The sequence below is a fragment of the Vombatus ursinus genome, unplaced genomic scaffold (assembly GCF_900497805.2).
Source record: "Vombatus ursinus unplaced genomic scaffold, bare-nosed wombat genome assembly UNPS02014810.1, whole genome shotgun sequence".
In the NCBI taxonomy this organism is placed as follows: domain Eukaryota; kingdom Metazoa; phylum Chordata; class Mammalia; order Diprotodontia; family Vombatidae; genus Vombatus; species Vombatus ursinus.
In genome coordinates this window covers 44,370,212-44,393,954 of record NW_020954588.1, presented here as the reverse complement: position 1 = coordinate 44,393,954, position 23,743 = coordinate 44,370,212, and the positions used below count along the sequence as shown (strand labels likewise).

At 41.1% G+C, this 23,743-nt stretch overlaps 1 protein-coding gene across 1 annotated transcript; it reads right to left on the bottom strand.

Annotated features, from left to right (window-relative positions):
* Positions 1-112: 112 nt before the first annotated feature.
* On the bottom strand, positions 113-16,169 carry SLC33A1 (solute carrier family 33 member 1). The gene is made up of 6 exons (XM_027875878.1): positions 15,364-16,169; positions 7,622-7,812; positions 5,033-5,217; positions 4,668-4,785; positions 1,850-2,065; positions 113-1,177 (listed from the first exon to the last, which is right to left on the bottom strand). Exons 1-6 carry the CDS (start codon positions 16,136-16,138, stop codon positions 1,010-1,012), a joined length of 1,653 nt encoding a protein of 550 aa, XP_027731679.1. The 5' UTR covers positions 16,139-16,169; the 3' UTR covers positions 113-1,009.
* Between the last annotated feature and the right edge of the window lie 7,574 nt (positions 16,170-23,743).

Here is a 23,743-nt window from a genome sequence, read left to right as displayed (position 1 = left end):
AAACTAATGTTTTAATTTTATTCAAAACTAAAGGGGGGAGAAAAAGAAAGGAATGTTAGTTACTAAGTTTTATTATTCTTTTTTTCTTAGGAACAAAGGAAAACTACTTGAATAATATTGTGCTTTCTTTTTATTTCTGAAATTATGCCATTTAATATACATGAAACTAAACGTGACCCTTCTCTACAAGTCTGGTTGTTGTGAGACCCTGGTAACAAAGCCCCACACCCTCTTAAGATTTATCGTAAGAAAAGTTTAACAAGGCTTCAGAATGCTTCCTTTCCCCCAAATGAAGTCAATAAATTAAAAAACTTAACTATCACTTTATAAAAAATATTTGTTTCATCTTCTTATAAATCTTGAAATGCTTACAAAAGCCAGAAAATACATTTAAAAGTGTTATTTTTAAACACAAAAATCTACCCTTTAAAACATAGTTATGGTCAGAAAAGTGACAGTTAAAATGGCATCTCAGCAGTCTCGATTTCCCTTCTCAGCCAATTCCAAATAAAATTCCTGCAAGTGAAAACCAAAAGGAGATTTCTAGCTGTTGATCTCACAAAGTCCTACTCATATTTGCAGGTTGCACTTCGTTCCACTTAATGCACTCGCCCCAAATATGCCCCAATACCAAAGTGTCTAGAGTCACATCTCAGCTGAAAGGGTCAATAACAATACATGGGAGACACGATGAGCTCTCCCAGAGCCACCTCACTGCAGTGTGAAACATGCTTTGGTCAGTAAACTAAAAATATGGTTCAAGAAAAAGAAGAGAGAGGCTATTTTTAGAACCAATTTTCTGACCTTAAGTATATTTTTACATTGAAAAGGTAAGGAAAAAAAGATCACATACATATAGAGGTCTCAGCTTTTCAACCATTTGGCATTTTTGTATTAATAATTTTCTCCTTTGAAAGTGTATTTATACTCCTGTGTCCTGATTATCATGACATGTGCATTAAAATTAAAACTGGTTCCCCCTTCCCAGCATGTCCTGTAGTGAATCGCATTAATTGTTCCTCCTGCATTTCCAAGACGATGCTCCTTCATCCTGGAGTTTTTTAAATTTTGGACCAACAAAGAACCACCAACTGAATCCAAAAACAACACAGAAAAGGGATTCCACATAATAGCCATCCAAGGTAGTAACACAAGAGCCACCGAGTTTTTTGCAAAGCTGTAAGAACAAAAACATTAATGAGAATTTGTTGTCGAGTATTTAAATAATTAAAATATATTTCAAAGTTTAAATTCTGCATAATCTGTCTACTTCGAGAATATTTAAAATGGCTTAATTATAAGCCATCTTCATGAAAGATTTGAAAAAAAATTTCTACATGCTTTCTCCCTTGTAAAATGTCATTTTGCATTAAAAACTTAAAAAAAAAATTAAAGGATCAGACTTTTCAAAGTCTGTAGGTATTTTTATTCTTTCTAGACTACTTTCATCAGCAACAGTATGCCATATAGACAAAGAAAGTATGCTTTGAGCTCCTTTTTTACTTTAGTAGTCAGTTACTAATATTTAAGACCCTGTAATTAGCCTTTCTCTCCCCACTAGAACTTGTAAGTTCTGTGACAACAGAAATTTTCATTTGGTTTTTGTGTCACCAGGCCTGTCACAGGCCTGGACCATAGTAGGTGCTTAATAAATGCTTCTTGCTTAATTCAATCTATCATTATAGAAGCTGCGTATAATTCATTGTGCACTCACTAGGCACCCATCGAGTATAGAACACTGTTATCGTGATGTAACAGAGGCAATGAGGATTTAAAGACAAGGCACTGCTAGAAGATAAAATGCAGGTAACTTAATTCTGGGCAGCATCAAGCTGACAACTCTACTCACGTCAGCTGCTTCAGGAGTCCAACAATTCTGGTCTGACACTCCCGAGCATTCCTTCACTGTGAGAGGATCCACCAGCCAGAGAGCCACTGTCGAAGGCCAGTTCCCTCCCAGATTGGACACAGTATTTAAAAGCGTCATATACGTGCCTCCAATAAGTGGATCGCTAACTTTGGCATTAAAAGCCATTATAGAAACGTACATGCTGTACAATGTGATCTGCCGAGAAAAAAATCAAACAAATCAAAGCAAGGAACTACAGAGGTTTAGCCTATCGAGGGAATTTTTCTTGGGAGGTAGGGGAGGGGTGATGGAACAGATGACTGATCTCAAGAGTTATCACATATAAAAGGAATTAGAATTTTCCTGTGTTGTTCTAGAGGGAAAAACCAGCAGCGATGAGTGGAAGTCACAGGCAGAGAAATGTTGTTCGATATAAAGACAAATTATTAACAGTAAGTGACAGCCCAAAACGGAACTATCTTGAAAAGTAGTGAGCTGCCCCCAAGTGTTCTGGGAGGGGCAGGGAAATTTTGTGTTAGGGATATAGTAACAAGAATTCCTAGTTGTGTAAGAGCATGGTTTTAAGATATAGGATATAGTTTACTTTTTTCTAAAATTAGATTTTAAATTCCAAAAATACTAAATGTCAAATTCAAATTTGCTTCTCAGTCATAATTCTATAGCAAAATATGTAGTCAAGACAGCTTCCAAATGACCTGTACTAATAAAGAAAAAAGTTAATTCATCTTAAAGTATCAAAAGTCAAGTCAAATTTTGTCTACATTGATTAATCCTTTAAAGGCTTATCTCTGACTGGTATGCTTATGTGATTAGTAAGGAATACAAACTAATTTTGACATTAACCTAGGAAAAACATGGAAAGAAAGGTAAGTTGATCGTATAACCACTTAATCAAACAGTGTAATTCAAAAGGAAATATTTTTAATGATAAAATTGCTCTTTACAATTAGCACATAGCTGATGATGTTACAGAAACCACAAAGTCAACCACTTACTAATTGAGCACACATTAAATACTCTGTACTGGGCCAGGGATTTCGTGTAATATACAAATCAATAAAAAAATGTCCTACCCTTAAAAAACTATGGTAGGGCAGCTAGGTGGGGCAGTGGATACAGCGCCAGCCCTGGAATCAGGAGGACCCGAGTTCAAATCCAGTCTCAGACACGTAACACTCACTAGCTGTGTGACTCTGGGCAAGTCACTTAACCCCAACTGCCTCACCAAAAAAAAAACAAAAAAAAAACCAAACAAACAAAAAAAAGAAACTATAGTTAGTTGGAAGCTATAATCTATGGAGTTCTCAACACAGGCATGTACATTTTGAGTAAACCAGCAGCCATGGCATTATTGGGGCGCATGAGCGATAACTGGGCAAACTTTTAAACCGGCGGAAGCCCCAAAGTATTCAACTTAGATCAACAGCTAAGTCTTCCTGCTTCTCGCCATGCTTTCTAGGACCAAAGGCTGGAGTTAGGAAGGATCTTTCTAGCCATGCAAACCCCTCAATTTACAAAGGGGAAAACTGAGGAGAAAAAGGGGAATTGACCTGCCCAAGGCCACACAGTTAAGTGCTACAGGCGTCATTTGAACTCAGGATCTCTGACCCCACAGTCAGGGATTTTTTCATTGCTATTGCTCTCTGCTCCACGTTTGTTTGAGCCACTTTCCTAAATACAATACAACTCACTCAGACCAAGCACTTTAAGTGAAACTAAAGTCAAGTGATGATCAGCTCTTTTTCCAAGTTCTAACAAAATACTAAAAATCATGAGACTACAAATGCATTCCTAACAGAGAACAGTATTCACTGCCTGAGGTGCAAAGTCTGTCTCACTGTCACACACACAGACAGACAGACACATAGACACAATTCAGCAGAGAAAGTTCTGCTGAAGTCAAGCTGGTGACCGAGACCTCCAAAAGCAGGGGAGGAGTCAGAAATTGTCCCCAACCTTCCAGTTGTCCCTACTGAAGGGACATTTCCAGTAAACAAGAATGACTGAGGTTGAGGGGGAAATATCTAAAACCTAAAAAGGAGTCAGTGGATGGAGAGATATTTTGAGTATAAGAGCACCTTGTTTAGAATTATCTTCTGACATGTAACAATATGTTAAATAAATAATGCCTTTTCATATAGTACGTAGATTCAACTACAAGATTTCCTGTGACCCTCAGTGGGGGCTTTTGGCATACAGACCTGAATATACACATATGGAGCATAGAATGATGGAGCCTAAGGCTTGAAGGAGACTCTCTGGGGTAACTTTTGGTCTTCTAACGAAGACACGTTCCCATCTCGGCCATATCACCGTTTGGCTTATCGTTTGGAGCCACTGAGCTATCAATCACTTGTTTTGTGATTGAATGAGTACTGTATCTAATAATTCTTATATTTAAATATATTCTCTTTTTTTGAAGGTTGCCTAGTTTGGATTTTTATTACTTGTTGTTGTGTCACATGGTCAATCTCCCCCCAGGCCAAAGCAAGTATCACAGTACAAAGGCTCCTGGCAGAAATGCTTCCTCTCCCATACATCCCATACAAACGGTGCAGCCCTTTCTGTCTCAGCGGTACACACTGAAGTCCTCCTACCTCATAGCCCCACACCATTCTAAAAAACTGTTAGGAGGAAAAGGCCTTCTCAATGACTAATCCTGTCTAATCCCTCTTGCTTTTTGAAATTACAACTACAAGTGGGACAAATCTGGGAAACTGCATCTTCACTACACATGGAAGAGGTCGCATAGATCACAAGGAAGCTTCCTCAGCAGACAATCACTACTTTTTTTTACCTGATGTAAGGCGTAACTCAGCAGCACTATAATATAGTAATAGATTGGAAATCCTCCTTGATACGCTATTTTGGGAGTCCACCAAACCATCAAAGCATATTCCAAGCCAAGTAATAATCTGCATAGAAATAAAGAATTAGAAGCTGCTTTCAATTTCAGGTGCACACCAAATCTTATAAAATTATTAATGTGCACCTATCACGACAGGATCCTCCACCTAAAATGTGCTTGAGACCAGTAAGATAAAAAATCATTTAAAGAAACAAAACTGACTCTGACTTCCATTTCTATGCTTAGACATCCTGGAGCTCTAAGGTGAGAGATACTGAAACAACTCTCTCTGTTCCACTTTCTTTCCCACTTACCTGTAGGGCATGGCTTTATAGAACACATTTAGTGGCTGTGGGCCTGCAGTATACTTGCTGATGATCAGAGGCAATATGATCTGTAAGGGAACCATGGGAACTGCCAACAGGGCCAAGTGCTCCTTGGGCACCCCCTCTTCCACCAATTTCAGGCCTGTTACTGCATCTGCTGCTGAAAAGCCAATCTGTAACATAAAAACAAAGGGAGGCTTCAACTGCTGCTCTACGATGTCTTTCACCAAAGCAGAACCAGACAATCAAGTGTTTTTAAAGCTGGAAAGGACTCAGGAGATCACCAACACGACTATCTTGTTTCGAAGACACCCAGGCGGATGAAGCAATCGTCCAAAGGGTCGGCTTGTGCTGGGACAGTCAGAGCCAGGCCTGGAACACGAGCGTTTTTGCTTAAAGTCTACCTACCGCTCATCCAACAATGCCACCCTTCTTCTCTTTTGAACCCAAATTAGTTACTTCATTATAAATCTATGTCCATCTCACAACCAAGTAAGATATCAAAGCCTCCATCTTTTAAGTTAAAAAAAACCTCAGGTCAAAGAAAGGGGACTTGTCACATGGTCCTGCAGTATTTCTAATGAAACCAAGAGTAAATTTCAGCACTTCTACTGTACTCCACTGGTTACAAATCAAACTCTACTCCTTTGAATTTCTATGACAAAAGTGCCAAAATGTACTCGTTACTTTTTAATTTTCATAAACTATATTTTCCCTACTGCCTGAAAAATTAAAGACATTTCTCCCTTTAAAACTAATCTCTAAATAACTCAAAAACTCCAAGAATCTTTCAGTGTTTTCCAGAATGAGGGAAAATACAGGGGGAGGGAGGATCATAAATCTAGAGCTCGGACAGGACTTTCAAGTTCATCTAGTATTGACTTTTCAAGTTATAGATAGACAACCAAGGCCCAGAAAAGCTCCATGTCGGGTAGTACAGCCAGGACCTGAAAGCCAGGCCTATAAATCAAAATACTGTTCTTTACATTAGATCGCTCAGAAATTATAGAGCAAAAAAGTATGTTATGTTCTTTTTTTTTTAATGATAGGAGCTAAAGTAAAAAAAAAAATCTATTATTTAAAAAAAAAAGGCAAGGATTCCTTGACATTTATGTATAGAATTCCACTGAGATTGTTAGTACTTCTTTATATAAGAAGTTATTTATAAGAAGTTTATATAAGTTATTTACGTACATTTAACACTATATCAAAAGTTATACAATAGAGAAAGTTAATTCATTACAATTTTTCCCTGAGTGAATCCAAAAGATGGTTGAAAAAAATTACTTACATGTTAGTTTAAATTTTCTAATTGATTTCTAATTTGAGAATTTGGGATTTTTTTCATCAATAGATTTTAAACTCTCCAATATTCAACACACACTAAGAAAATAGTTGTGGTCTTCCTAACCAGATTATGTTTATACTAGTTACATTAGTGCAGACATTTTCATTTTTATTATGGCTTTCCTTTTTAAGTTTTTATTGACATAATTAAATATAATTATTTTAAATTAATTGAATTAAGTTAATGGATTATTATTACCAGTATTAACAGTACTTGTATGTACTTATATGGGGCTCTATATCATGTCAAGACTCTGAAAGTACATTTTCTGTTCCCTTTAGGACAGGCATTCACCATCCAATATTCTTATTGCTAAGTCCTAACTCTAGGAAAGGGGAAGAAAAAGAAGGGAGAAGTGTAGCTAACTAGATAAAAATCAGGAAAGCAGAGTAACCCCTGGAAGCCAGAGGCCCTGAGGTGACAGCTTTGCTGATCTCTCCCTTTTATGGCCTGGAAGGAGTTCCTCACCTTCTCTGGGCAGAACCTCAAAGACCCTTCCAAATCGCAACTTAATCAACATTTTGTTTTGTTTTGTTTTGTTTTTTTAGGCAATTGGGGTTAAGTGACTTGCCCAGGGTCACACAGCTAGTGTTAAGTGTTTGGTCTGAGGCTGCATTTGAACTCAGGTCCTCCTCACTGCAGGGCCAGTGCTCTACCCACTGCGCCACCTAGCTGCCCCTTAATCAACTTATTTGATCACAATCATGAACAAATATTACAAAGTAAGAGAAAAATAGGAGGTAAAGAAGTTATCAGGATGGTAGAAGAGCTGAGTACAGAGAAAATAAGAAAGCTCAAATGTATAAACACTAGAATGAAAGACTGTCTATCAACTAGAAATGCATTAATTGACAGGACTTATTAAAAGACAATAGTGAAAATACTACTTAATTCTATGAATTTGAAAATTTATGCATGATTGCCAACCATCGTGATTTAAGGTTTATTTTACTTGTTACACATAAATTCTGTCAAGTTTTTTTTTCCCTTTTAATAGACTCAAAAAATTTGGAAATTTCATAGATAGCACTAAGATTGGGAGGGAACAGGGACTGACAAACTGTATGTGGTCTAATCCTTTTAAAGCCCCTTCTTTAATACTAGCTAAGCTTATATTAAAATACTTAAAAACAGATTTACATATACTAAATTCATCTTTGAAATAAAATAAATGTAAGATAGTAGCAATAATAGAATTATATGAATACCTATTTCAGAGATGTACTTACCTTTGCAGTTAAAATCATGAGGCAGAAAGTCACAACTGCGGGCATCTTTATAATTGTAAAAAGCAGCTTGTAAGTGTCTGTAATTCCTTTTGTATCTTCTTTTGATGGCGTTACTTCTGTGTTTTCTTTTTTTAGAAGGGCAACTAATGTTGTTGTTATCAAAAATATGGTCCCCCAGAAAAACAGAAAATCTAAAATAAAAAATAAACTCTTTACTCCATAATTCACCTCAAAGTGAGCATATAAGAATGGAGTCAGGGCAGCTAGGTGGTACAGTGGATAGAACTCCGGCCTTGGAGTCAGGAGGACCTGAGTTCAAATCTGGCCTCAAGACACTTGACACTTACTAGCTGTGTGACCCTGGACAAGTCACTTAATCCCACTGCCTAGCCAAAAAAACAAAAAAAAAAAGAAAAAAAAAGAATGGAGTGTAGGATGCTTATATCTTTTTGTTTCAGAAAGTGAAGAAAAGGCACAAAATTTATCATACATTAGTCCTTATAGCGACATCAATGTAACATATCAATAATTTTAGGGGAATTTTCTAATTTACGTATGTTTTTTAATCTCTTCAACCACCAATATGGTGGTATAGGAGTAAGTTATAAAAAAAGTCACAAGAGTCTACAACGACTATATCTAGGAGCAGATATAAACAGTAATTTGGCTGAGGCAGTCACTCTCCTGAAAAGGTAGAAAGAATGAAATGGCAGGGAGTAAAATGGGAGCAATGTTAAGAAACTGAGATCAGCCACCTGGGCCAATCAGTGAACAAAGAGAAAGAAGTTGTTAAACCCTAGAGAGGTTTCTACTATCTGAAAGAGGCAGAGTCCTAGGAAAACAGCCACTGTCAACGCACAAAGTGTGACTGTGGTGTCATGACCGGTTCTGTTTGCTTTGTTTTTTTGCTTTTTGGTGAGGCAATTGGAGTTCAGTGACTTGCCCAGAGTCACACAGCTAGTAAGTGTCAAGTGTATGAGTTCACATTTGAACTCGGGTCCTCCTGACTCCAAGGCCAGAGCACAATCCACTGCACCACCTCGCTGCCCTCTGACTGGTTCTATTTGAAGGCCAGACTTGGCTTTTTTTTAAATTAATTTTAAAAATATTTATTGATTCACTTCTAAACAATAATAAACCCATTACATGTCAACAGAAATAACATTTTTATGAAGCAAAACTATAATTCCTAAAACAGAGAAAATAGAAGGGAGGCATTATTTTATATATTTTTCCAATTCTCTTAATGTCTGGCTTAATAGAAGACAGCTGAATTCTCATATCTGCTTCTGCATTTAATCTGTTGTGATATGTTTTTCTGGTTGAAGTACATGAAGAAAATCCAACCTTACACAGATATGTAGTTGGAAAAGGGAGGAATATTTTAATAGAAAAATGACATCATAGTTTTTTATCTTGTGGCCCTATTGAAAGGGTCTCAGGCATACATGTTGAAAACTAGTGTTCTAGGGAGTCTCTAGCAGTGAAGAAAGAATTTAAATGTTGACAGGGAAGGAGAATATATTCTCTTTTTTTTCTTCCCTCCCCATTCATCAATCATGGCATCCAGTAGCACGGTTACTGTCCCAGAAGGAAAGACTTTTCCCAAGTTGAAGTCAGTTTGAGAGTACTCAGGGAGCAGCTGAGGAAGCAGGAGGAGACACTCTGCAGACAAACATACATTTGGAGAGGCAGTCATGAGGTGGTAAGTAGTTTCAAGGCGCATGCATGCCTTCTGTAAGTAAAGAAGAGAGAGAGCTTTGGACTCAAGAGAGCTAGCCCTGGAAATTGAGAGTTGAGCTGTGGAGAGAGCAGATTGTAAGAATCCAAGTGAGTGACCCACTCAGCTGCTTTTGTTTTTTAAAACCATCTTTCAGGAAGGCTCTCCACCTCCAGCCCAAAATCGTTTTAGAACAAGCTTCAGAAGAGATCTCAACTGATAACCCAGGGAAGGAGGCTGAAACAAGAGAACAATACACAAAGCAAACAATCTAAATGGAAAATGCAAAACCTGAAATGGACTAGCTCACACAGGGCTGCAGTGAGTCCAATTCTGTGCTGCAGTGAAGAGCTGAGAAAGTGCAGCCCCTGAATTCTTTGCTAAGTCAAGTGAGATGTGCAGCTCTGCCCGTGGGTTGGCTTGGTTGGACTTTTTCTCCCCTTCTCTTTCACAATCATTGTTACAAGGGGATAGTTCACTGGGAGGGGAGGGATATATTGGGAAATGAATGGGATACAGAAACAATAACTATTGATAAAAACAGGATTTAAAAATTACTTAAGAACTAATTTATGAGCCCTAAGAAAATTCCGTCATTTCTTATTTTCTAACCAGAAATAACCAGTAATATGATAATCAGTATTAGCTTGATTCCTTGTAATATTCAAGAGACTTCGCTCTAAGCAACTTCCAGCTTTTTCCAAGTCAAATCCATTCGGAAAGGAGGAAGACTTGCCAACAAGGTGAATATTCAAGAGGACGTTGCCCTAGGTTCAGAAGGTAACAGGGAAGGTGTAACAAGGCTCAGGGGTTTGTGGAATGACACAGTGCCGGGCAGGCAATACCTGCCTTTTCTTCTACAACAGCAATTCTTATGAAACTCTTCCCTAGCACAGCACTTAAATGTGTAAATTAAGATGACATACATTTCACCTTTTATTTCTGTAGTGTTTTTCCAATCCCCTCTTTCACTGACTTAATTTGACCCCTCCCCTACTTACGAACAACAATAATAACAAGCATGTATGTGGGGGTCTTAACTAGGGCGTATAAACCACCTTCCTCCCAATTTCCTTGTGAGATACAGAGTAAAAGTATTCCCACTTCCATTTTGCAGAAGAGGAAGCTGAAGTTAAGAGCTCACGGTCAAAGAGCTGGCAATCAATCCTAACACTAGCTGGTGTGTCTATAACGATACAATAAGGTTGGCCGAATGTTTTATGTCAACTGGGTGATCTGATCCTCACAAAGTATCCTCTCCAGGGCACAGATGGGGAAGTGGAGGCTGGGGAGACTCAGTCACACAATTAAGAAGATATCAGGGGCAGCTAGGTGGCGAAGTGGATAGAGCACCAGCCCTGGAGTCAGGAGGACCTGAGTTCAAATCCAACCTCAGACACATAACACTCACTATCTGTATGACTCTGGGCAAGTCACTTAACTCCAGTTGCCTCACCAAAACAAGCAAATAAACAAGAAGCTTTCAAAGGCAGGCCTAAAGCTCAGGTGTCCAACACTCACTGCCCTCTGAGCTACCTCCAGCATACAGGAATCCCGGAAATTCTGAGGTGGAAAAAGTACAAAATGGCGGAGTATGTTGAGCTACCCCTCCAACTCCTTCAAACAGACATGGAAAATTCACGAGACTGAATCCTGATGGGGAAATCCTGAAAAAGTCACAATGAGTCCTCTGTCCAGCCTTGGTCAATACAGGGAGACAGAGAAGTCTGCAGACACTGAGAAAGGGTTGGACAGACTGTGCATCAGGGCCAGAAGAAATCCCAGATCCCTCCTGGGCACTAACCCGCACTTCCTAGTTTGAGGTATGAGGGGGTGATCAGCATCTAGGCTAAGGGGCTGTCACAGTCCCTGGGCTGTGTATGGAGACAGGAGCAAATTTGGAAATAAACAGCAGGCGCAGAGCAGGGTCTTAGTGCCAGCTTCTATCCCAGTAGTACGCCTGCGGATGAACAGGCAGAACAAGGACCTGACCAAACAGTCTGCAGTTGTCTTCTCTGAACCAGAAGAACTTTCCAGCTGGCTGACAGGGACTGGGCAGGACATCTACCTAAAAGAGCTGTCCAACGCCCATCAACTGGGGAATGGCTGACCCAGCTGTGGTACACAAATGTGCTGTAAGGAATGATGAGCTGGCAGACTTCAGAAAAACCTGGAAAGACTTGTATGGACCAATGCTGAGTGAAGTGAGCAGAAGCAGGAGAACGTGGTACACAGTAACAGCCACGTTGTGCCACGACTAACATTGACAGACTCAGCCCTTCTCAGCAATGCAAGGATCTGAGACATCTCCAAAGGCCTCATGATGGAAAATGCCTTCTTCCACGTCCAGAGAAGGAGCTACAGAGTTTGAATGCAGATCGAAGCATACTATTTGCTATTTTTTTTTTCTCTTCTGTTTTGTTTCTTCTTTCTTGTGGTTCTTCTTATTGGTTCCAATTCTTCTTTACGACATGACTAATGTGAAAATACGTTTAATAGGAATGTAGATATAGAGCCTATATCAGATTACATGTTGTCTTGTGGAGGGAGGTGGGGAGGGAGGGGGGAAAATTTAAAACTCAAAAGGTTATGGGAATGAATGTTGTAAACTAAAATAAATTTATTTTTTAAAAAGGTAATAAAAAAGAGAAATAAATAAATAATATATTCCAAGAAATGTAAAATAAATAAATGAATGAATGAATAAATATTGAAATGCAAAAAAAAAGAAGAAAAAAAAAAAGGCTGTCCAGAGGATCAAACAGATAATTGTATAGCACTTAGTACACTGCCTGGCACATATTAAGTCATACATAAATGTAAAAAAGTACAAATTATTATTATTACTGTTGTTCAAACAAATATCTAGGCCAGGAACTTGTAGAGGTTGGGGGTGAGAGAATCAGACACAGATAGGTTTATAGCCAAGAATAACCTACCCAGCAAAACTGAATATCATGCTACCGGGGAAAAATGGACTTTTAATGAAATAGAAGATTTTCAAGCTTTCCTGATGAAAAGATCAGAGCTGCAGAGAAACTTTCAAGTTTAAACATAAAAACATAGAAACATAAAAAAGTAAGCACAAATAAACAATCCTAAGGGACTACACAAGGATAAAACTGCTACCACCCCAATGTGGGGAGATGATCTACGTGTGTCCTCTGAACCATATCATCATCAGGAGTCACAGACGAGTCTATTAGACAAGGCCTGGGAATGGTTATTAGGTCTTGACAATATTAAGAGAGAGGTAAAGAGAAGAGAAGAGAAATACAGAACAAAGGGTAAAGGAGACAAAGGTTAGGGAAAATTAGGAAATAAAGATACAAACAAGGAGGAGGGGGAGAGGAGAGTGACTAACACTTGAACCTCAACAGGGGAGTAGGATGGAAAGGGGAGGAAGGGGAACTAAGGGAAGGTTAAATTAAGGGCAGATTAGTCCTAAGCAAAAGAAACTTTAAAAATGCAAAAATATTTACAGCTTTTTTTGAGGTGGTAAAGAATGAGAATCTGAGGTATACATATTGGGGGAAAGGCTGAACAAGTGATGGTAAATGAATGTGATGGAATCCTACTGTGCTGTGTGAAATTACAAAGGGGATGGTTTCAGAGAAACCTAGTAAGACTTGTATGAACTCATGCAGAGTGAAGTGAATAGAATCAGAAGAATTATACAATGACAACAATATGGTAAAGACAAACATCTTCAAAAAAATTAGTAACACTGATTAGCACAATGACCAACTATGACTAATGATGAAACATACTATTCATTTCCTGATAGAGAAGTGAAAGACTCAGATTACAGAATAAGAAAAGGGTTTTTTGGACACGGTCAACGTGGAAATTGGTTTCGCTTAAATGTAAATGTTTGTAACAGTGGTTTTAGTCTTCTTTCTTTCTCGGTGGGAAGGAAAGAAGGTAGATCTTTGCCGATTGGAAAAACAAAACATTACCTTAAAAAATCTTACGGAGGACAATGATGGAAGATCATAAGCAATATTGCTTCATAAAGCAGTGAGAAACAATAGAGGGGAAAAAACAAGCTTACAGATAGCTTGGTAAGAGACTTAAAGTCAGTTCAGCAAGAGATGAAAATAGAAGGCAAAAAACAAATAAAAAAGGGAAAGACTTGCAAAAATTTCTAGAAAAAACTCCAATCAATGAAAATGTAGCTGCCATATTTGGACCCTAACATACCAATCCCTGATGTGTTTGATCCAGAAGTAAAAAGGGCAGTTAAGGAAAAGTTCAGGATCCTTTAAGATCTTCTAGTTCATCCATCCTCACTTTACAGATGAGGAAACTAGACCTAAAGGGCTAGGGCAGGAGATGAACTTTGCACTGCACCTTTGGAAAAGCATTGCCTTCCTGGCTGGCCAATTGATAATGACTGCAATTCATGACTGCATGTGGGTAGTCTTTGGTTCTTCACATCGAGACTTCCTATTTTAATGGACAGAATCCCAGATTAGGTGGCAGGAGACCTGGGTTTTAGTCCTGGTTCTGCCACAGGTGACCTCTACACTTTTTCCATTTTGTTTTGTCTCCCTTCTTCCTCTCATCCTCTTTGCCACCCCCTCTCCTATTTCTTCCCCCAACTACCATTACCAAGCTCAAGGTCTGGAAGCTTGAAGGTGCCAGAAGCCTGGTTCCTGGATAACCAAGATTTTGCTGCTTCTAAACATAATAGTCCTATCTGTCCTCTATTTCCTCATACGAGCTTATCATCTATGAAGTGATAATCAATGTATACTGACTATGTGTAGAGGCTGTCTTTGAATAAAATGTACTTTGCGAGATACACTCAGATTTTAAAATTTTTCTTTTAGTATTCTGATTTTCTTTATAATATGTAAAAGTGCTATCTACTGACAATCTTTCCTGGAATACAGGAAAGCGGCAGCGTTAAAAGTCGGCAGCAAGGAGTCCTTCAAGAGAAACTGGAAGTAGCATGTATCAAGCAGGTAAAAGCACAACTACCACCTCAATTATCATTTCCCCTTGGGATGAGTATACCAGGGCCCAGAGCCCAAGAACTGCAATGCCCCACAGACCACCCCGAGGGAAACAACTCTCAATGTGAGGGGGCCTCCTGTCTCTGCTACCACCACCATCACCACCAACAACAACAACCAACTTGTGGGCTGCCCATGGGCAGGTAAACCAAAGGGCTCTAGGAACAGCAGTGTCACCCCCTCCACCCCACCTCCAAGCCTACCAGCCTGGCCTCTTGAGGATACGGTCCAGGGGCAGAAGATGCAAACTGTCCTTGCAGGTGCTGCAACCCTTTCTTCAGGAGCCACAACTACCAAAGACCCAGAAAAGCCCTCTACCAAAGTCCTTGGTACAAAGAGCTTAGTAAAAATCAATGGAAATAACATTAAGGAAGATTCATTACCATCCGCTTTGCAGCTAAAACCTCGTCAACGTGCCATTTCTCTCTCTGCAGTATGAGCTCCTTGGGAGCTGGGACTGACTGGCATGTTCCTATCCTTAGTTTTGTTTCACGTTTTAAATCCTTAGTATATGTTTTTGTTCTTATTTTGTTCTTATGTTTATTTTGTTCGTATTTTTGTTCTTATTCTAAAATTTTGTTCTAATTTTTATATAGAGATAACTGGGGAGACACTGTAAAAGAAATGTTATTAATCAAAATAATTATACCTAGAGGATGACATAATTGTATTCTTATAAATTTAACTTCACATCAGACTGAACCAAGCGGATAGAGAATGTGGTCATGATTACAAAGCGTTAAGTATTAAATCCTGCTTATTTTGCTTTAAAGTGAATTTAAAGGGCTTTGCCTATGGCAACTACTTGAAAAGTACTTTTCATTTCATTTCTGCATTTTCTCCACAGCGAAACAAAACCTGTTTTTAAGAATACATTCCAGGAAACATTACTCGGCACTTCAAAACACATCTGCTAAGCGTTGGTCATTATGCATAAGGAACTTGTTTATGCGGCTTAAGTGTAAATAAAACCCAGACTGAGAACTACATTCTGAGTGTACCTGACAGCGTAACGATTCCTCTGGGCTGGGGCTGAAACCGCAGATACTTGTTACAGAAGTCTGCAGATTCCAGGGCCAGGAACAACACATTGCCCAAGAAGTAGCCGGCCGTCTGGCCCACAGAATTACAAGTGGACGCGTAGCCCACGTTCTCCCGCGACAGCATGGTCAGCGCCCAGCCGTCCACGGCGATGTCCTGCGTGGCGGCCAGGAACTCGAACATGAAGAAGGCCAGCGTGAGCGCCGCGACGTCGGGGCTGCGGCCGTCCGTGTGGCCCAGCATGTGGTCCACCTGCGTGGACAGGTAGATCATGAAGAGCCCCAGGATGTACTGCGTGGGCACGAGCCACGACTTGCGGCGGCCGAAGCTCTTGAAGTAGACGGCGTCCACGAGCGGGGCCCAGAGCAGCTTGAGGCTGAAGGGCCAGAAGACGAGGCTGAAGAAGGCCTGGTCGGTGTAGCTCACGTTCTTGCTCTGCAGGATCAGCGGGATGCTGCCCGCCAGCCCCAGCGGGATGCCCTGCAGCACGTACAGGAAGAGAAGCAGCAGGATGTTGCTCAGCTCGGCCCGGTAGCCCCGCGGGCCCCAGGAGGACCGGGAGCCCGCAGTCCGCAGCAGGGCCTCGGTGTCCGCCTCGCCCCCCGCCCCGTCGGCGGGCAGCTCGTCGTCCCAGGCGCCCGGCGGCAGCGGCCCGCTTTTCATGTCCGGGTAGTGGTTGACGGGGCCGGGCCGCCGCTGCCGGCTGCTGTCCTTGTGGGAGACCGTGGGGGACATGGCTGGGCCAGGCCGTGGGCTCCCCGGCTCAGGGCGGGAGGCGGCCTGGACCCTTCTGGCCGCGGCCCCGAGCGGCCAGGCTCGCGGCGGGGGGGCGCCTAGGCAGGGCCCGGGCCGGCGTCCCGGGCAGGGCGGCCGCGCCGGGCCCCGGGCTGGACGAGGGGGCCGTGGTGCTGCGCGGGGCGGAGGCGAGCTCGCCGCGGCAGGGCCGAGTCGGAGGCCAGCGGAGGCGGCTGCGGACCCGGATCGGAAACCTGACCCAACCCCTCAACTGCTCCGCCAGCCAGTAACCAACGCGCTCGCGCCCGGTCTCCCTCTGTGTTCTCCGAAAGGACTCTGAAGGTTCGGGATGACTTCCGGCAGCGCACGGCTTCCGGCCTCGCGCGGCAGGAAGTGGTCCTGTTCTCAAAGCCGTCCCGTTTCAGCTCCGCCCCGGCCCCAGGCGGGCCAATCAGGAAGACTTCCCGGCCTCGCGCGGGAGGGAAGCAGGGCGGGAACCACCGTTTCAGCCGCAGGCGGTCGCCGGAATGTTTCAACCGCTGCACGGAGCCTGGGGGCGGGGCCGAGCCCCGAAGCTCGCCGGCGTCCCCGAGGGCAACGGAGAGCGTGGTGAGCTTCCACTGGCCGAGCGCCGCGTACGTCACATCCGGGGGAGGAGGCGTGCGGAGCGCCGGCGGTCTCTTTGGGCGCCCGGGGAGGGAGGGTCTATTCTCGTAGGGCTTCCGGATCTCAAAGCGCTTACCTGTCCAGGTGGGTAATGTAAGCGTTCACGCATCCCCATTTCATAGATGAGAAAGGCCGAGGCCTCCCGGGTGGTTTTCTTTCCCCAGGCCGTGTTCGTCTCACGAACCTCCTCTCCCCGATTCCCCCGTGGCTCCCGCTTGCCTCTAGTACCAAACTGTCACGGGGGGGCCGGGACCGACAGAAAAGGTGGACTTCTGCGCTACACAAAACCCTTCCTGACTCCCCTCCCCCAGCCCTGGGAGGGGCTTGCCTCGTTATCCTCGTTGGAAAGGTGGGGAAACTGAGGCAGAGAGCGGTCACGCGGCTTGTCTGAACTGTGGACTCGGTGACCTCAAGTGAGCTCCCCGAGCCGCGGACGTCAGCTCCCGCGCACAGCTACCCGTTGGAAACTGGCCTGCGTGACTTGGGCAGTGCATGTTTAGTGTCCATCGTGTGCAGGGCGCTTCACCGGGCCCTGGGGGTACCCAGAAAGAGAGGGAGGAGACCCCCGGCCCTGCCCTCCAGAAGCCCCGCTGCTCCCGGGAGCGCACTGGTGAAGAAAGCACCCGACTGCGCCTGGCCCTCATTGGGGTTGCCCCCCTAGCTAATGTGCGTGCATCTCTCCCTCCTTTCTGGACTAGACTCCTTGACAAGGCCTCCTCTATTGGTGCTTCCTCTTCCCGTCCTCCCTCTCTCTTCTTAACTCTGCAGTTCGGCCTCCAGCCTCATCAGTCCGCTAAGGGACTCACGATCTCCTAAGTGCCAAATCCGGTGGTCTTTTTTCAATTCTCATCCTCCTTGATTTTGACACTGTCAGTCACCATCTTCTTCTGGATATTCCCTTCTCTCTAAGGTTTCTGGATACAGCAATCCTGCTTTTCCTCTTCCCTGTCTGACCTCTCCTTAGTCTCCTCTGTGGGATCTTCATCCAGGCAGTGCTCACTAAACTGCCTGCCTCGTCTCCAAAAGCTCTGCCCGGGGCCTTTTGCTCCTCCCTTTTTAGTAATCTGGTTAGCTCACATGGATTCAATTAACATCAAATCTTAACTGAATCGGCTTGCAGATGATTATAGTGTATTTATCCAGCCTAACTCTTTCCCAACCTCTCGTTTTGCATCTCTAACTGCCTTGGGTACCTTATGCATTTTAGGTGAACATGGCCCCAGATGAGCTCTTGATCTTTTGCTCAAAACCCTTTGCTCCTGTTACAGTCAATGATACCACCATCCTCCTAGTCACCTGGGCTCGCAGTGTGCTTGTTACTGGACTCCTCAGTGGCCCTCGGTCAGGTGCCAAGGCCTGTTAATTTTACTTTCACAACATCTCTTGTATATGTCTCCTTCTCTGATACTGCCGTCAATCTGATGTACGTCTAGACAATTATAATAGCTTTTAGGCTGGTCTTCCTGCTTCAAATGTGTCTCTGCACTAGTCCATCCTCTAATCAACCTTGGACTAGAACTTCATAAACCATAGGCCTGCCCATGTCATCCCCCTACTCAGTAAACCTGAGTGGTTCTCTGTCACCTCCAGGATTAGATATTCATAAAATGCTTCTGTTTGGCATTAGAGCCTTTCTTAATCTGCTTCCTTCCCCCTCCTCCTTTCAGGTCTCTTCAGACCTTTCCCTCCATCCCTTCCTCTGCTGTTCAGTGACTCTGGCCTCCTTGCAGTTTGTTGCATAAGACACTTCATCTCCTAACTAGGAACATTTTCCCTGACTGTCTCCCATGTCTGAACTTTCTCCCTCTTCCCTGCCTCCTGGTTTCCATGGCTTCCTTAGCTAAAATCCTAAGGGCAGCTGGGTGGTACAGTGGCAAGTACCTGGAGTCAGGAAGACCTGAGTTCAAATCTAGCCACAAACACTGGCGATGGGACTCTGCGCAAGTCACGTAATCCTTTTTGCCTCAGTTTCCTCATCAGTAAACATGGAAAAGGAAATGGCAAACCAGTCCAGTACCTCTGCCAAGAAAATCCCCAAGTCAGGCATGACTGAAAATGACTAAGCAAAAACACCACCACCAAAAAACCCCACTCCTTGCTAGAAACATTTTCCTGGGCTCCTTAGTCCTTGGGTTTTCTCTGGGAGATTCTCTCCAGAGCTTTTACTGTCCATCTTTTCTTTTTTCTTTTTGTATTATTTTGATTTATCACCAGTCATTTCCATAAGCTTTTGAGTTTTAAATGTTCTCCCCCTCCCTCCCCAAGACAGCATACAATTTGATATAGGCTCTACATATACATTCCTATTAAACATATTTTCACATCAGTCATGTTATAAAGAAGAATTAGAACCAATAGGAGGAACCACAAGAAAGAAGAAATAAAACACAACAGAAGAAAAAAAAGAACAAATAGTATGCTTCAATCTGCATTCAGACTCCACAGTTCTTTCTTTGGATGTGGCATCATGAGGCCTTTGGAGATGTCTCAGATCCTTGCATTGCTGTGAAGGGCTACATCTATCAATGTTAGTCATCACACAACGTGGCTGTTACTGTGTACACCGTTCTCCTGGTTTATGCTCACTTTACTCAGCATCAGTCCATATAAGTCTTTCCAGGTTTTTTCTAAAGTCTTTCCTGCTCATCATTTCTTATAGCACAATAGCATTCCATTCCAGTCACATACCACATTCCCCAATTAATGGGCATCCCCTCAATTTCCAGTTCTTTGCCCCCACAGAAAGAGCTGCTATAAGTATTTTTGTACATGTGAGTCCTTTTCCCATTTATATGATCTCTTTGTCTCCCCTTATATGTCTTGTTTGTACCTAGTTGTTTTCATGTCTCCTCCTTTAGACTGTTAGTTCCTTTCGAACAGGACTTTTTTCTTCCTTCCTTTTTGCCTGCTTTGGTTTCCTTAGCTCATTGCCTGACACAAAGTGTATACTTAATAAGTGCTTCTTGACTCAACACCATAAGCCCCCCTAATTCTTGATGCTCTTGGCATTTAAAGATTATTCTTTGATACTTATTATGCTATAAAAATAATGTCCCCTTAAATCTGTGTGGGCTAGTCAGAAGGGTCTATTTCCAGGAATTTTTATTGATAATTTCAGGTAGTCTATAGAAACCACAACATCTCTGAACATATACAGGCTCCAAGTCTTATCACACCTGTTCCCTTCCATACTTTCCCTTTGCAGCAAATTTATGTTCTTTTTCCTAACTGCCTGTTACGTTTTAGTGGCATGCAAGAAGTCATATGACCCCTTTAAATTGAGGGAGAATACAAAAGACAGTGATTACCTTTTTGAAGGAAAAAAAAATCAACATTGTGCTCTACCTTGGAGGTATACGTCTGTCACTAACAAATTTTATTAATTTATCATTAATCCAAGCATTATTGTACTCAGAGAAATGTCCAAACTGACAGAATCCCCTCATGCCCTTACATATCTCTTCACACAAGTCTTTTAAAAATAATTTGATATTTTTATTCTGAACTTAACAAACATTTACCAAAACAGAAATTTACATGTACATAGTGGACCAGAAAAAGAGTATTGTACATGAAACTGCAGATCTCTATTACATATAGCTTGCTTTTCTTTTAAATAGAGGGTGTCCCCAAAGTCTTGGTGCAGTTTTAAGCTTTAGTAGCTGAGCTTTTGGTCCTCACTGTGTATAATAAGTTTAACTTGTGGCTTTCAAAACTGACCTGTTTATCTGTGGTTATTTTTGGCCGCCTTTCTTCTTCCTTCTTTGCATTTAAAAAACAGATGCCTCCATGATCTCACCTTTTTTTTTTTTCTTGTTTGCTACTCCATCCCCACTCAACCATCTATTCACCCCAACATTGGAGAGGAAAAAAAAAAAACCAAGGCCTTGAACTGGGCTAAGGCAATCAGCTAATATGTTTGCATAGTCAAGCAAAACAAATTCCTATGCTGTGTCCAAAAATGTATTTCTCATTCTGTGTTTTGAGGCTGTCACCATTCTGTCAAGAGCTGGGTAGCATGCTTCGTCATCATCAGTCTTCTGGAATCACAGGTTTTGTTGCTTTGATTAAAGTTTTCAAGCCCTTGAAACATGTTTATTGTTGTTTTTGTAATGTTATTGTATAAGCTGTTCTGCTTACTTCATTCGGCATCACTTGGTACAAGTCTTCACAGGTTTCTCTGAAACCATCCATTTGTGGATATTCTAATGATGGCTTTACAAATAAAAGGGCCTAACCTCTCAGGGGTATCCCTAACATCCGTTTGGGGAGGGGTTGCCCAATTCTGGGGCCCAAAACTCTTCAATGGGAGTAAGAATTGGATTTGGGATCCTGAGAACTTAAATGGGCTACAATTAGTTGAGGAGTAGATTGTGAGTTCTTTGAAGGCAGGATGATCTTTTGTCCCTTTTTGTATCCCCAGTACTTGGCACATAATAGGTGTTTAATGAATGCTTATTAATTGACCATAAGTATATTTGTCAGTGGCTCAGTGGAGAAATTATTGATGTGGTAAAAGTAAAGGAATCCTAAAAAATCCACCAATCACCACCTGAAAGAGATGCTAAGTTGAAAACTCACAGGAACATTATAGCTAATAATTATAGTCAAGGAAAAAATATTACAAGCAACTAGAAAGAAACAATTTAAATATTGTGGAGCTACAGTTAGGATAACAAAAGATTGCACATTAAAAGACTGAAGGGCATGGAACATGATATTCTGAAAGCAAAGGAACTGGGTTTGCAACCAAGAATAACTTACCCAGCAAAGCTGAGTGTAATCCTGCAAGAAAAAAATGGATGTTTAATTAATTAAAGAACTTTGTGGTATTCTTGAGGAAAAGACCAGAACTGAACAGAAAATTTGACCTGCAAGAATTAGGAGAAACATAAGAAGGTAAATATGAAAAACCAATTAAAAGGGATTGGATAAAGTCAAAATGTTTACCTCTTATATGGAAAAATGTTATCTGTAACTTAAGAATGTTATCATTAGGGGCAGCTAGGTGGCACAGTGGATAGAACTTCGGCCCTGAAGTCAGGAGGACCTGAGTTCAAATCCAGCCTCAGACCAGACACTTGACACTTAACTAGCTGTGTGACCCTGGGCAAGTCACTTAACCCCAATTACCTAAAAAAAAAAAACTTATCATTAGTAGGGTAGCTTAAAAGAGCATACATAGATAGAAGGCTTGGGCTTGAATTTTATTTTGATGAGATGATCCTAAAAAAATAAAGCTGGGTAAGGAGAAGTAAAATGGAGCAATTATTTCATACAAATGAGGTGTGAATGGAAAAAGTGTTACAGTGGAGGGTAGGAGAGGGCTCGTAGTGCTAGAACCTTATTTTCATCAGAACTGGGTTAAAGAGGGAATAATATATATCCAGAAGAGTATAAAAGTCTTAACTTACAGAGAAATGGGGGGGGTGGAATTCTTAGAAGGGTATACAGATTAAGAAATAGAAGGGCAAGGGGAGAAGATAAGCAAGAGACTCTTAGAAGGGGTGCAAATTAGGGAGACAGTAATCAGAAATAAATTAGATGTCTGAGGGAGAGGCACAGTAAAAAGATAGGGAAAGAAGGATAAACTGAGGGAAAACTAGGATGAAGGGGAATACACAACTAGTAATTACAAATTTGAATATGAATGGAATAAACTCACACACAAAATGGAAGTGGATAGCAGAATGGATCAAAAGCCAGAATCTGACAATATGTTGTTGATAAAAAGCACATTTAAAGATGAGAGACACATAAAAATTAAGGGCTGAAGTAGAATTTATTATGCTTCTACTGATGAAAAAAAAAAAATCAGGGGTAGCAGTCATGATCTCAAAGCTAAAATTAATTAAAAGAGATAAACAGAGAAAATACATTATGTTAAAAGGTACCATAGATAATGAAGTAATATCAGTACCAAACCTACATGTACCAAATGCTATACACATTCAAATCTTTTAAGCTAAATGAATTACAGGTGGAAATAGATAGCAAAACTATAATAGCATGTGACTTCAACCTTTCCCTCTCAGAATTAGATAAATCTAACAAAAAAATAAATAAGTTAAGGAGATGAATAGAATCTTAGATAAGCTACATATGATAGATATCTGGAGAGAAAATGGGAATAGAAAGGAATATATCATTTCCTCAGTGGTACATGGTACCTTTACAAGTATTGACCATATATTAGAGCATAAAAACTTTATAGTTCAGTGCAGGAAAGCAAAAATATTAAGTGCATTCTTTTCAGATCATAATGCAACAAAATTATATTGAATAAGGGACTATGGAAACACAGATTAAAAATCAATTGGAAACTAGTAACCTAATCTTAAAGAATGAGTGGGTTAAAGAACAAGTCATAGAAACAATAAATAATGTATTAAAAAGAATGATAACAATGAGAAAACATATGGGATGCAGTAAAAACAGTAATCAGAGGGAAATTTATATCTCTAAATGCTTACATCGATGGAATATAGGAAGAGCAGATCAATGAATTGGGTATGCAATTTTATTTGTTTTTGTTTTTGTTTTTTTAGGCAATTGGGGTTAAGTGATTTGCCCAGGGTCGCACAGCTAGTAAGTGTCAAGTATTTGGTCTGAGGCCGGATTTGAACTCAGGTACTCCTGACTTCAGGCCGGGGTCTCTATCCACTGTGCCACCTAGCTGCCCCTATGCAATTTTAAAAAGCTAGAAAAAAACAAATTAAAAATCCTCAAATGCCAAGAAATCCTAAAAATTAAAGGTGAGATTAATAAAACTGAATGTATGAAAACCTTTGAATCAATAAATAAAAGTAGGAGTTGGTTTTATGAAAAAACAAGAAAATAGATAAAGTATTGATTAATATGATTTTTGAAAAGAAGAAAACCAAATCACTAGTACCAAAAATGAAGAGGGTGACTAACTAATGAAGATGAAATCAAAGC